The sequence below is a fragment of the Pan troglodytes genome, chromosome 10 (assembly GCF_028858775.2).
Source record: "Pan troglodytes isolate AG18354 chromosome 10, NHGRI_mPanTro3-v2.0_pri, whole genome shotgun sequence".
In the NCBI taxonomy this organism is placed as follows: domain Eukaryota; kingdom Metazoa; phylum Chordata; class Mammalia; order Primates; family Hominidae; genus Pan; species Pan troglodytes.
In genome coordinates, this window is record NC_072408.2 from 38,313,083 (window position 1) to 38,326,278 (window position 13,196).

The window sequence follows — 13,196 nt, forward strand, 5'->3', positions numbered from 1 at the left end:
GCTGAGGGATGAAAACAACAGACTGGGCTACTCTTTCTTGTCTGACTGCTCTCACCTGTAGGTTGGGGTGATGGGGGAGGCTTTTTGGGGACAACCCTCTTTTTCTTGTGCTTTTTCACCAGCTCTGGACTCTGTTTTTCCTCCAGTCTTTTGATGAGTTTGTTGAGAGTGGATGTGAGAGCCAGCATTGCCCGATCCCGCTCTGACTCCTTCTTCAGCCCATCTGGGTCCAGCTCTTTCTCTGTCTGGAATACCCAAGAGAAGAGAGTGAGTCAAGGGTCTGGGGTGTGGAGGCAGCCAGTGGGCTGGGCTCTGTAGGAGAGTCTGATATTTTGAAATGGAGTTTTGCTTATCACCCAGGCTGGAGTACAGTGGTGCCGTCTCGGCTCACTGCAACCTCCGCCTCCCGGGTTCGAGCGATTCTCTTGCCTCAGCCTTCCAAGGAGCTGGGATTACAGGTACCCACTGCCACACCTGGCCAATTTGTTTGCATTTTTAGTAGAGAGGGTTTCGCCATGTTGGCCAGGCTGGTCTTGAACTCCTGACCTCAGGTGATCCGCTCACCTCAGCCTCCCAAAGTGCTGGGATTACAGGCGTGAGCCACCGCGCCTGGCCAGAGAGTCTGATATTTAAGTCTTGTCCCTCTCTCTGGTCCCCCTTCCCCAACAGCCCCGATTAATTAGGGAAACAGCTACCACTTCCAAGTGCCCCGTCCTTGCCCTGTGCTGTGCCCTCTGTTTCTTTTAGCCCGTCAGCCTGTCCTGCTCCATGGGACCAGGCGGCTGTGGAAGCAACAGGAGGAAGAGCTGGGCTTGCCTCCTGGATGATGTTCTCCAGTTCCCGCTCCATGCCAGCCTTCACCTCCGAACGGAGCCGGTCTCGGTCTGACGGAAGCAGGATCCCTTCCAGTTCCTTCTCAAATTCTCCCAGTAACTGCCGTTCATCCTCATCTTCATCCTCATCCTCATCCTCATCCTCCTCTTCTTCCATCTCTCTCTGCCGTTCTGGATCACCCCTTTCCTTCTCTGGTTCCCTCTGAGGGACTTCTGCAGCATCATCCACAGGCTGCTCTTGGCCTATATTTGGCTTCCCCTGGGTGGGTAGGGAGTGAGGAGAAAGACAGTTGGGGTTTCAACAGAGACACATGGTCGGGGGCAGACAAACAGTAGCAGGTGTGTGGTACTGGGGGACCCAGGAGTTGAGTCCCAGGTCAGGGTAGTTTTTCAAATGCTCGCAGTTGGGAGGTGGGTTCTACCCATTCCCTAAGCACGGCCTATACCTTTTTTGTTCCACCTTTCAGCTCCTCTATGAATCGAATCAAATCCGCAGGGCTTCGAATGACTTTGACCTGCACGTTGTTCTGAAAATCTGAGATGAAAGAATAATAATCATGAACCTGTTCTGTTGTGTTTAAATTCTTTTTTTTTTTTTTTTTTTTTGAGACAGAGTCTTGCACTGTCACCCAAGCTGGAGCGCAGTGGTGCAATCTCTGCTCACTGCAACCTCTGCCTCCCGGGTTCAAGAGATTCTCCTGCCTCAGCCTCCCAAGTAGCTGGGATTACAGGTGCCTGCCACCACGCCCAGCTAATTTTTGTATTTTTAGTAGAGATGGGGTTTCACCATGTTGGCCAGGTTTGTCTTGAACTCTTGACCTCAGGTGATCCACCTGCCTCAGCCTCCCAAAGTGCTGGGATTACAGGCATAAGCCACCACGCCCGGCTCTTTTTCTTTTTCAACATGGTGTGTTACTATGTTGCCCAAGATGATCTTGAACTCCTGGGCTCAAGCAATCTTCCTGCATCAGCCTTCCAAGTAACTAGGATTACAGGTGTGCGCTACTGCACTCCTAAATTCTCTCTGGATTCCTAAGGACAGGTAATGAGAGACCAAGGAAGGACATGGTCCCTGCCTCTAGGATTTACCTGTTTGACAGTGAGACAAGGGCAAACATTCGCCTGCAGAGAGCACCATCCTAAGGTGGACACTCTGGTAGGAGAGATGGATGCTAACAAGCTGCTAAGTCCCCACTCTTCCATGCACTTCTGAGGCCCTTCTGGCAGTCACTCTAGCTTTTAGGACTACAGAGGAGATCCTGGGGCCAAGGGCTTGTCTTCCCTGGAACCCTTCTCCTCTTTCCACAAATATTAACCATTTAGTTTATTCAGTTCCAGCCCTTCTACTATGAATTACGGATGCATTCTCATTTAATCCCATGCAACCCTCTAAGGTAGGGGTTATTACCCTCATTTTATGGGTAAGAAAATTGAGGTTAAGTGAATTACAAAGTCACCAAGTGGTGGAGCCACTGTGTTCTGTCACCTTGCTAAAATAGCAGTGCTATCTACAAAGAGTATTAACTCCTATAAAAATGAATTTTCTGCCGGCCTGGCTACCCAACCTCCCTCCCAGGCTTAGCTCTCCCCTCCATCCCTACCCCTACCAATCCTAAAATATATTCAGTAAAGGAGACATGGAAGGTTCACTCACCATTGGGAGCACCAGAAGCTGAATCTGCTGCCTCAGGGCTTGGGTCCTGCTCCTGATGAGGAGAAAAGGAGAGAGTCAAGTATGAAAGCCTGTTCATGCCCTCCATACTATGAAGGCAAAGGTTCTGGGGATATCCTTGCATCCCTAGGTAGATGTAGGTCACCTCACAATGGCCCCAGCTGCAGTGACCCTCCCCATCCCCATCCTGCTCCTCTGAGGCAGCTGGTCTCACCTCAGCCGGCACCTCCTCCCCTCCTGGGGCCTGGTCCTCTGGCTCATTAAGCATCTTCCAGAAATCTGAGTCCTTACTGTCATCCTTGGTCGGGCTCGCACCTAGGGTACAGAGAACAGGGAGAGACTGATCTGACAGGAGGGGTGAGACAGAAGGGAGCAAATAGGATGGGGTCCCTTCCCCTCCTCTATCACCAAGGGAGGAGGGCCCATGGTACTTTTCCACCCCACCCCACCCCACCAGTCAGTCAGGACAATAAGATCAGGGGAAGGGAAGAAATGGAAGTGAGTTTCACGGAACAGGTGAAACAAGGTCCTACCTGCCATCTTTTGGGGTGCCACCCCAGACTTGGTCTCACTCCACACTTGGGGGCCTAGATCGTGCAGCTCCTCTATGATTTTCTCTCCATACTGCTTTGAGTCTACTGAGAAACAGCATGCAAGCAGGCCAGGAACACATTCCTCCAGCTATTCAATACTTGATCTTTTGCCACCCCCTGCCCCCGTATCTCCCCCGTCTTCTCCTCCTTCTCTAATTACTCACCGGCTTGCCTCTGAACGTAGGCCATGTACTCCTCAGGCTGTAGGGAAGGGTGACAGAGGATGGCCTGCGGTGCAGCACTGGGTGGGGGCCGGAGGAGAGGGTGGGGGCAGAGCCGAGGAGTGCGAATGGTCAGCACATAAGAGCAGGACAAGGGCTCGTCCACGCGATCGATGTAGTCCCCAGAGATACCTGCACCCTCGTCACAGAGGAACTGCCAGGACAGAAAGGATGAATACACTTCATCACCAACAATAATTTGCTTTAGTTATTAGAGCAGGTGTCTTTTACTAAGCACTAATTATCTGTCAAGCATTGTGCATACACTGTGCATATGGCACTTTACATAAATTGGCTCACTTATCACAAAGACCCAGTGAGGCGATATTGGTTTCTCAACTTTGTGCCTCAAGAAACAGGTGTGGTGCAGTTAAGGCACTTGTTCAGGTTGACCAGCTTTTAAGTGGTAAAAACAGGAACTGAATTCAGGCAGCTTAACTGTAGGTAACCAATTTATGTTTCATATTCTTGTTTTGTATAAATATTGTGTGTGTGTATATATATACTTTTATTTGCTTTATACATGTATTATTATTATTATTATTATTATTTTTTTTTTTTGAGATGGAGTCTCGCTCTGTCATCCAGGCTGGAGTGCAATGGCATGATCTCAGCTCACTGCAACCTCCGCCTCCTGGGTTCAAACAATTCTCCGGCCTCAGCCTCCCGAGTAGCTGGGATTACAGGCACCTGCCATCACGCCTGGCTAACTTTTGTATTTTTGTAGAGACAGGGTTTCACCATGTTAGCCCAGCTGGTCTTGAACTCCTGACCTCAGGTGATCCACCCACCTTGGCCTCCCAAAGTGCTGGGGTTACAGGCATGAGCCACGAGGCCTGGCCTGTATTTTTTTAAAGTGTATATATATTTGTATATAAATATGTAATTTTTATATATGTGCATATGGTAAAAAACTTCAAACAATTCTAAGATTCTTATATCATTCAGAAAGAGGGTAAAGATATTGATTGGCCTTTGATAAATTAAGCATGCAATATTCTAATTTCTAAAATAAATATTAAAAGTAAGAGAGGCTGGTAGTTCACACCTGTAATCCTAACACTTTGGGAGGCCAAGGCAGGAGGATGGCTTGATGCCAAAAATTCAAGACCAGCCTTGGCAACATAGTGAGACTCATCTCCACAAAAAATTTTTAAAAATTAGCGAGGTGTGGTGGTGTGCACCTGTAGTCTTAGCGACTTGGGAGACTGAGGCAGGAAGATCCCTTAAGCCCAGGAGTTCAAAGTTACAGTGAGCTATGATCATGCCACTGCATTCCAACCCATGTGGAAAGCAAGACCTTGTCTCAAAAACAAACAAAAAGTGGGAGAGGTCCTACTTCTGAAATGGCAGCATGAGGGATTTCGCACACTCCATAGGGAAACTCCATTACTGATGAAAATTTAAAAACACAAAGCATGGCTGGGCGTGGTGGCTCACACCTGTAATCCCAGCACTTTGGGAGGCCAAGGCAGGTGGATCACCTGAGGTCAGGAATTCGAGACAAGCCTGACCAACATGGAGAAACCCCATCTCTACTAAAAATACAAAATTAGCCAGCCTTGTGGCACATGCCTGTAATCCCAGCTACTGGGGAGGCTGAGGCAGGAGAATCGCTTGAACCTGGGAGGCCAAGGTTGTGGTGAGCCGAGATCACGCCATTGCACTCCAGCCTGGGCAACAAGAGTGAAACTCTGTCTCAATACAAACAAACAAATAAACAAACAAACAAACATAAAGCATTTAAACTCTTTGGAAATTTTCCTAAGGACATATAACAAATGAAGAAATGTTTACTCAAGAAAATCTACTAAATCTTTTTTTTTTCAGACAGGGTCTCACTGTGTCACCCAGGCTGGAGTGCAGTGGCATGATCACAGCTCACTGAAGCCTCAACCTCCTAGGTACAAGCGATCTTCCCACTTCAACCTCCCAAGGTAGGACTACAGGTGTGTGCCACCATATCCAACTAATTTTTACAAATTTTTTGTAGAGACAGGGTCCCGCTATGTTGTCCAGGCTTTCCAGGGCTCAAGCAATCCTCCCACCCAAAGTGCTGGTATTACAGGTGTGAGCCACCATGCCCAGCTACTAAATCTTGAATAGTGAGGATTTGCAGCACTTGAACCATGACCTGCTCCCTTATTCTATGCCCCAAACCCCTACCCCACAGCTCAGTTAGACTAAAGCTCCACTCCAGCAGGTAAGCGTAGTTAAAAAAAAAAAAAAAAAAAGTGGGGTGGGGCGGTGGAGGGGGAGGGACTTCCTATTCTCTCAACATCCAGTCATGAGATATGATATATGGTATTTTACCAGGAGGGCCACCAGCTCCAAGATACAGCAACTAAATTCCTGAAAAAGATCAAGGGCTCCCTTCCTCCACTCAGCCCCACCCACAGGGCAGAGGCTTTACCTCAAGTGCAGTGGGACAAAAGTATCGGGGCCCTGATTGCCCTCACTGAAGCTTGCTCAGAGAGTGGAGGTTTCACAAAAGGAGATGCAAACCGAGAGAGCAGAGGTTGTCATCCCTGCCTAGCTCCCTGCTCATAAAGCAGGAATGTCCTTCCAAGTGAAGCAAGCCATTGTTCCTGACCCCAACTCCAGAGCAGGGCCTCGGGGATTTTGCCCAGGGGGAGAGGCAGTCCATAAGAATACAGAGCTCCAAAACATTCTCCAAAGGACCTGACTTAATATGAAACAGAGTATGGGGAAATTCAAGCCTATAGGCACTTCAAAAATGTAGAGATTTTGGCAGGAGGCAATTAAAAGGAGGCTGATTGCTCCTTGATAGCAACAGGCTAAACCTTGGGACAGCTAGTTTAACAGAGAGAACCAGGGAAAGGGCAACTGAGAGCCGTCCTGGACTCAGAACAAACCTACATATTGCCCTCAAAAACTAGCCCGACAAAGGGGCCCACAATTAACTGGACTGAACTATGGAACAACTTATGCCCCACATGTCAAAAACAATAAAGCAATTAGTTGGCAATGAATGGAGCCTAACAGCTGGGGGTGATACCAGCAGAGGCAGATGGCTTAACAAATTCACGAAAGAAACAGTCAAAAAGCCTGCTGAAACCACTGTCATCTAGTGTGGCTGTGTGCAGGGCCAAGACCGTGCACTCTGAGAAGAGACACTAGAGGCTTCATGTTGTGAGGGAGAGACTGAATGCAAGTAGTTCAGCCAAGTCACTGAACAAATGAACAAACAAAAGCCATGGGGTGGAGGGCAGGAATTTCTATCTGGAGTTACTACAACATACTATCTAAAATGTCTGATTTTCAACAACAATTATGAAACATGCAGAAACAGTAAAGTATGAAACATATATAGGAAAATATGCAGGCAACAGAAACCACCCGTGAGAGGGCCCAGATGTTGGATCTCACAAAGACTTAAAAGTAGCCATTATATTAATAAATATATTCAAAGAATTAAGAATTTAAGTCACACAAAGTGTGTTCTCTGACCATAATGGAATAAAATTAGAAATGAATAAGGAAAAAAATTTGGAAATTCAGAAATATGTAGAAATTAAACAATATACTCATTAAGTAACCAATGAGTTAAAGGAAAAAAATCAAAAGAAAACTATAAAATACCTCAAAAATGAACGAAAATGAAGACATAACATATCCAAACTTACAGGATGCATCTGAAGTAGTGCTTAGAGGGAAATTCATAGCTATAAATATCAATTTTTTAAAAACAAAATCTTGACTCCATAATCTACCCTTCTATCTTAAGAAACTAGAAAAAGAACACACTAAACCAAGAGCCAGCAGAGGGAAAGACTACAGACTAGGACAAAAATAAATGAAATAGAGAACAGGAATACCATCCAATGTGTCCAAAGACAGGGAACCACAGATACACCTTTGTAGGGAGTTTATATATGTTTTTAAGTTTCTGTAATAAAAAGTTTAAAAAAGACAATCTTTAAATATCCATAACTTGCACCTGGCAATTATGCTTTTTTTGCTTACTTTCTTTTTCTTCTTTTTTAATAGATGCAGGGTCTTGCTCTGTTGCCCAGGCTGGTCTCAAACTCCTGGGCTCAAGTGATCCTCTCTCCTCAGCCTCCCAAAGTGTTGGGAATATTGGCATTAGCCACTGTGCCCAGCCCAATTATATGTAAGATATATTTACACATGCATATATGTACAATGTAATAATCATTTGTGACAACAAAAGAATTGGGGGTGGAACTATTTCAACCAGTAGAATAATGGTGACAAAATGATGGAACACACAATGGAATTTTATGCAGCTATAAAAACAAAAAAGGGCCAGGCATGGTGGCTCATGCCTATAATCCCAGCACTTTGGGAGGCCAAGGCAGGCAGATCACGAGGTCAAGAGATCAAGGCCATCCTGGTCAACATGGTGAAACTCCATCTCTACTAACAATACAAAAATTAGCTGGGTGTGGTGGCACACACCTGTAGTCCCAGCTACTCGGGAGGCTGAGGCAGGTGAATCCCTTGAACCCGGGAGGTGGAGGTTGCAGTGAGCAGAGATCGTGCCACTGCACTCCAGCCTGGGTAACAGAGCAAGACTCCGTCTCAAAAAAAAAAAAAAAAAAAAAAAAAAGATATACTGCCATTGAAAGATCTCTAAGGTTTATTGTCCAGGGAAATAAAAGCAAGGTATAGAACAGTGTGTTTAATTTACTATATATTGTTTATAAATAAAGGGGAAAGGAAATAAGAATCTCCATTCATAATTGTTTGTAATCACACAAAAAGGCTGGAAGGATACATGCAAAACTAAGACCAGGGATAACCTGTGGGGCTGGAGCAGGGATGGCGGGGAGAGAATGGGAAATGAGCAGATGAAAGACAAGTATGGGAGGAAATATTTTTCTCTTTTTTTTTTTTTTTGAGACGGAGTCTTGCTCAGTCACCCAGGCTGGAGCATAGTGGTGTGATCTCGGCTCACTGCAACCTCTGCCTCCTGGGTTCAAGCGATTCTCCTGCCTCAGCCTCCTGAGTAGCTGGGACTACAGACATGCCCCACCACACCCTGTAATTTTTGTATTTTTAGTAGAGACGGGGTTTCACCATATTGGCCAAGCTGGTCTTGAACTCCTGACCTCAGGTGGTCCACCTGCCTCGGCCTCCCAAAGTCCTGGGATTACAGGCATGAGCCACCATGCCCAGGTGGGAAATATTTCATTACATACCTTTTAAATAATACTTTCTGGGTTTTGTATCATGGGAAAGTATTATCTATTTAATAATTAGATAAGGAATTTAAAATAGCCATTAAAAACTTGTCAGAGATATATAGATGGTTGGAGACAAATTTATGAGATATAAAAGAGGAAAAGCTGAAAATGAATGAGCTAGGCATTCATTTCAAGAAGTTGAACAAACAGCAAAATAAACCCAGAAAAGTAGAAGGAAGGAAAATAAAGATTAGAGTAGAAATTAATAGAAAACAAATACAACAGAGAAGCTCAACAGAGCCAAAAATTGTTTCTTTGAAAAAACTAGTAAAACTGACTAACCTCTGATGTGACTGACCAGTAACAAATGAGTGATGCAAAAATAACCCATGAGGAATGAAAAGAGGAACCTAATTACAGATGCCACAGAGATTAAAAAGATAGAAGAATACAATGAACTTTATGCCAATAAATCTTAAAAGTCAGATGAAATGAACTCCTGAAAAGAAAACTTAAACTGTCCCAAGTAGAAATAGAAAACTTTGAATATTCCTAAAACTACTTCAGAAAATGAATCAGTAGTTAAAAATCTACCCACAGCCTGGTGTGGGTGGCTCACGCCTGTAATCCCAGCACTTCAGGAGGCCAAGGTGAGCGGATCACTTGAGGTCAGGAGTTTGAGACCAGCCTGGCCAACATGGCGAAACCCCATCTCTACTAAAAATACAAAAATTAGCTGGGCATGGTGGCGCACGCCTGTAATTCCAGCTACCTGGGAGGCTGACGCACGAGAATCTCTTGAACCTGGGAGGCGGAGGTTGCAGTGAGCCAAGATCATGCCACTGCACTCCAGCCTGGGTGACATAGTGAGACTCTGTCTCAAAAAAAAAGTAATAACAAAAAAAAAAGGGATCGTCAGGGATAATATATATGACCACATTCGGTTCATTTCAGGAATGCAAAGTTGGTGCAACATTAGAAAACCTATAAATTATTTAATTTCAAAATTAAACATAGCCTTAAAACATATAAATAAAAAATTAACAAAATTGCCAAATCCACCATCACAGTGGGAATATTAACAAAGTTCTTTAAATGATCACTAGTCAACTCAACATAAAATTGTAGAAAATCTGAACGATACGGTGAGCATCTTGAACTGCTTAATTGGAGAAAAGACATGCTTTCAAGCGCAAACATACAATTTTTTAAAAATTCATCAAAAAGAAAGTCTCAGCAATCACCAAAAGAATCACTGACACAATGGCATAAAATTAGAAACTAATAGCAATCATATAAAAACAACAAAGCAAAACACATTTGTTTAGAAATATATTAAGCATAATTCTAAATAAGTTCAGAAGCACGTAGAAACCATAATGAAAATGGAAACACCACATACTAAAATTTGAGGGATGCAACCAAAATAGTACTCAGAGTGAAATGTAGAGCTTTAAGTGTATAATTAAGAGAGAAGACAGATTGAAAAGCATTTCGCTGAAGAAGTTATAAAAATATTTGCAACTCACATCACAGACAAAAGGACAATATCTCTACTATATAGAGTTCTTATAAATTGACAAGAAAAAGACCAGCAAGCCATTAGGAAAACGAGCAAAGAATTTGGACAGCTGAAAGAAAAGAGTAAAGAAGGGAGTAGAGACAACCCTTAAATGAGGAAAATTAGACATTTTTTTCTTAAGAGAAATGCAAATTAAAACCACACTAAGAAATCATTCTTTCTCTGATGCCTAGCTGATGATTGGCCAAAATCCAAAAGTTTAAAAATATACCGGGTTGGCATGGCTATAGGGAAATCAGCATTCCCATACGTTGTTGGAGGGAAAGTAATTTACCTAAGCAGAGTGATTTCGCAGCACGTAGCAAAATTACACAAACTTACTGCAGCACATAGCAAAACTACACAAACTTACTTCCAGGAACTCAATTTACATATCCTCTGTAAGTACAAGATTATTCAGTGCAGCACCTGTGTGTTAATAAAAGATTTAAAGCAAGCTAAATGTCCATCAACAGGGAACCATTTAGATAAAAAATGATACAACTATATAACAGAATAACAGAAACTATATGCAGGAATAAGGATAACTTTTTTTTTTTTTTTTTTTTTTTTTGAGACAGTGTCACTCTTTTGCTCAGGCTGGAGTGCAATGGTATGACAACAGCTCACTGCAACTTTGACCTCCTGGGCTGAAAAGATCCTCCCTTATCAGCCTCCTGAGCAGCTGGGATCACAGGCACACACTACCACACCTGGCTAAACATTTTTTTGTAGAGATGGGATCTCACTACGTTGGCTAGGCTGGTCTCAAACTACTGGCCTCAAGCGATCCTCCTGCCTCCACTTCCCAAAGTGCTAGGATTACAGGCATGAGCCACCACACCTGGCCCAAGTAAGGTTTTATATATATATTGATTTGGAAAGAGTGCAAAGATATATGCTTATATGTGCATTTAAAAAAATCTCAGAGTATATAAAGAAATTAACAATGGTTACCTTTCTTTAAGGATGGAAAGAGACTAATGAGGGACAAGATGTGTTAATACTTTTCTCTGTATACCTTTTAAGCATTTCTATAGTTGAGTTATGTGAATGTGATTATGCCTATTCAGAAAATTTAATATAGAATTTTTTATTTAAAAAATTTGAGATGATGTCTTGCTCTGTCACCAAGCTGGAGTGCAGTGGTGTGTTCATAGCTCACTGTAGCCTTGACCTCCTGGGTTGAAGAGATCCTCCCAACTCAGCCTCCCAAGTAGCTGGGACCACAGGCACGTGCCACCACACCTGGCTAATTTTTTTTTTTTTCCATAGAGATAGGGTCTCACTGTGTTGCCTAGGCTGGTCTCAAACTCCTAGCCTCAAGTGATCCTCCCACCTTGGCCTCCCAGAATGCTAGGATTATAGGGCATGAGCTACCATGCCTGGCCAGAATTTTTTAATGTTAAAAAAAATTCAAGTTGTTAGAAAAAAAAAGAAATCAAAATAACACAAAGAAAGGAGAAGGAAGGAAATAACAAAGATAAAATAACGAACATGTGGCGGGACACGGTGGCTCACACCTGTAATCCCAGCACTTTAGGAAGCCAAGGCAGGTGGATCACCTGAGGTCAGGAGTTCGAGACCAGCCTGACCAACATGAAGAAACCCCGTCTCTACTAAAAATACAAAAATTAGCTGGGCATAGTGGCGCATAAAGCACCATCCCCTTGGTGCTTTCTGGTGACAGTGAGTGAGTTCTCAAGAGATCTGGTTGTGGCATGTCCCCCCTCTCTCTTTTGCTCCTGCTTCCGCCATGTGAGACTCTGGCTCCCCACTTGCCTTTCACCATGATTGGAAGCTTCCTAAATCCTCCTCAGAAGTAGAGGCTGCTATGCTTCCTGTATGGCCAGCACAACTGTGAGACAATTAAACCTCTTTTCTTTATAAATTGCCCAGTCACAGGTATTTCTTTATAACAATGTGAGAATGGACTAATACGATGTTAGTGAAATACTAAATGAACAACAGAGAGGATAAACAAAACCAAAAGGTGGTTATTGGACTAATAAAGTAGACAAGCCTCTGGCAACATAGATCAAGAAAAAAGAGAAAAGGCAAAGTCAATATTAGGAATGCAAAAGAGGATATATTTACAAAAAGAGATTATTAAAAAACAAAAAAACCTGTAATTTTATACTAATACATTTGAAAATTTAGACAAATGAATAATGGCCCATGAAATTATACTTTATTAAAGCTTCATGATGCAGCAAACCAAAAAAGTCTTACAATCTTTAAATAAATTAAATCAGTAGCAACAACGATCCCCACAATATACCGGTTTTGTAGCGTATTGTGGGGATAGGGAGGATTTATTTTATCTAAGCTTTTTTTTTTTTTTTTTTTTTCAGAGAGTCATGCTCTGTCACCCAGGCTGGAGTCCAGTGGCGTGATAACAGCTCCTAACAGCCTCAACCTCTCCAACTCAAGCAATCCTCCTGCTTCAGCCTCCCAAGTAACTGGGACTACAGGTGTACACCACCACATCAGGCTAATTTAAAACTTTTTTTTTGAGAGACAGGAGTCTCACTATGTTGCTCAGGCTGGGCTCCTAGGCTCAAGCAATCTTCCTGCCTTGGCCTCCCAAAGTGTTGGGATTACAGGCATGAGCCACCACACCCGACCCTACCTAACCTTTGAAGAATAATCTCTATCTTAGCAAACTGCTCCACAGAGCAGAAAAAGAGGGAAGCTCCTCAAGATATTTTATGAAGTGAATGCAACTTTATACAAAAACAAGGTAAGTACAAGAACAGAAAATTATAGACCAATTCACTTATGAAAATAGTTATAAAAGTTAATTATACTATCAGGATACTGAATATAGCAATGTACAAAAAAAAAAACATCATGACCATGGATTATCCCAGAAGTGAAAGAATAAAAAAAAACTAGAAAATAAATTAACATTTTTAATATTAAAAAAACCATATGACTATCTCAATAGACACAGAATAAGCATGTGTTAAACTTCCACACCTATACATGGTGAAAATATCCAGCAGTCTAGGTACAGAATGGAACTTCACGTACCTGATAAAAGGTATCTGCAAAAAGCCTGCAGGAAAACATCACGCTAACAGTGAAACTTCAGGAGCATCCCCTTTAAAGTCAGAAACAAGTCAAGGATGCCTATCATTGC

At 43.1% G+C, this 13,196-nt stretch overlaps 1 protein-coding gene across 2 annotated transcripts in view; it reads right to left on the reverse strand.

Annotated features, from left to right (window-relative positions):
• OS9 (OS9 endoplasmic reticulum lectin) overlaps positions 1-13,196 on the reverse strand; it is a 62,345-nt gene that overhangs the window by 2,335 nt on the left and 46,814 nt on the right. Inside the window, exons 10-16 of one of the 2 annotated variants that reach the window (XM_509170.7) lie at positions 3,263-3,473; positions 3,039-3,140; positions 2,720-2,820; positions 2,488-2,539; positions 1,280-1,368; positions 817-1,092; positions 56-245 (exon numbers count right to left, since the gene is read on the reverse strand). In XM_509170.7, the coding sequence (XP_509170.2) occupies positions 56-245; positions 817-1,092; positions 1,280-1,368; positions 2,488-2,539; positions 2,720-2,820; positions 3,039-3,140; positions 3,263-3,473 (1,021 nt within the window). Of the gene's footprint in view, positions 1-55; positions 246-816; positions 1,093-1,279; positions 1,369-2,487; positions 2,540-2,719; positions 2,821-3,038; positions 3,144-3,262; positions 3,474-13,196 lie in introns of both variants that reach the window. The other variant, XM_009425036.3, reaches the window with a different exon arrangement.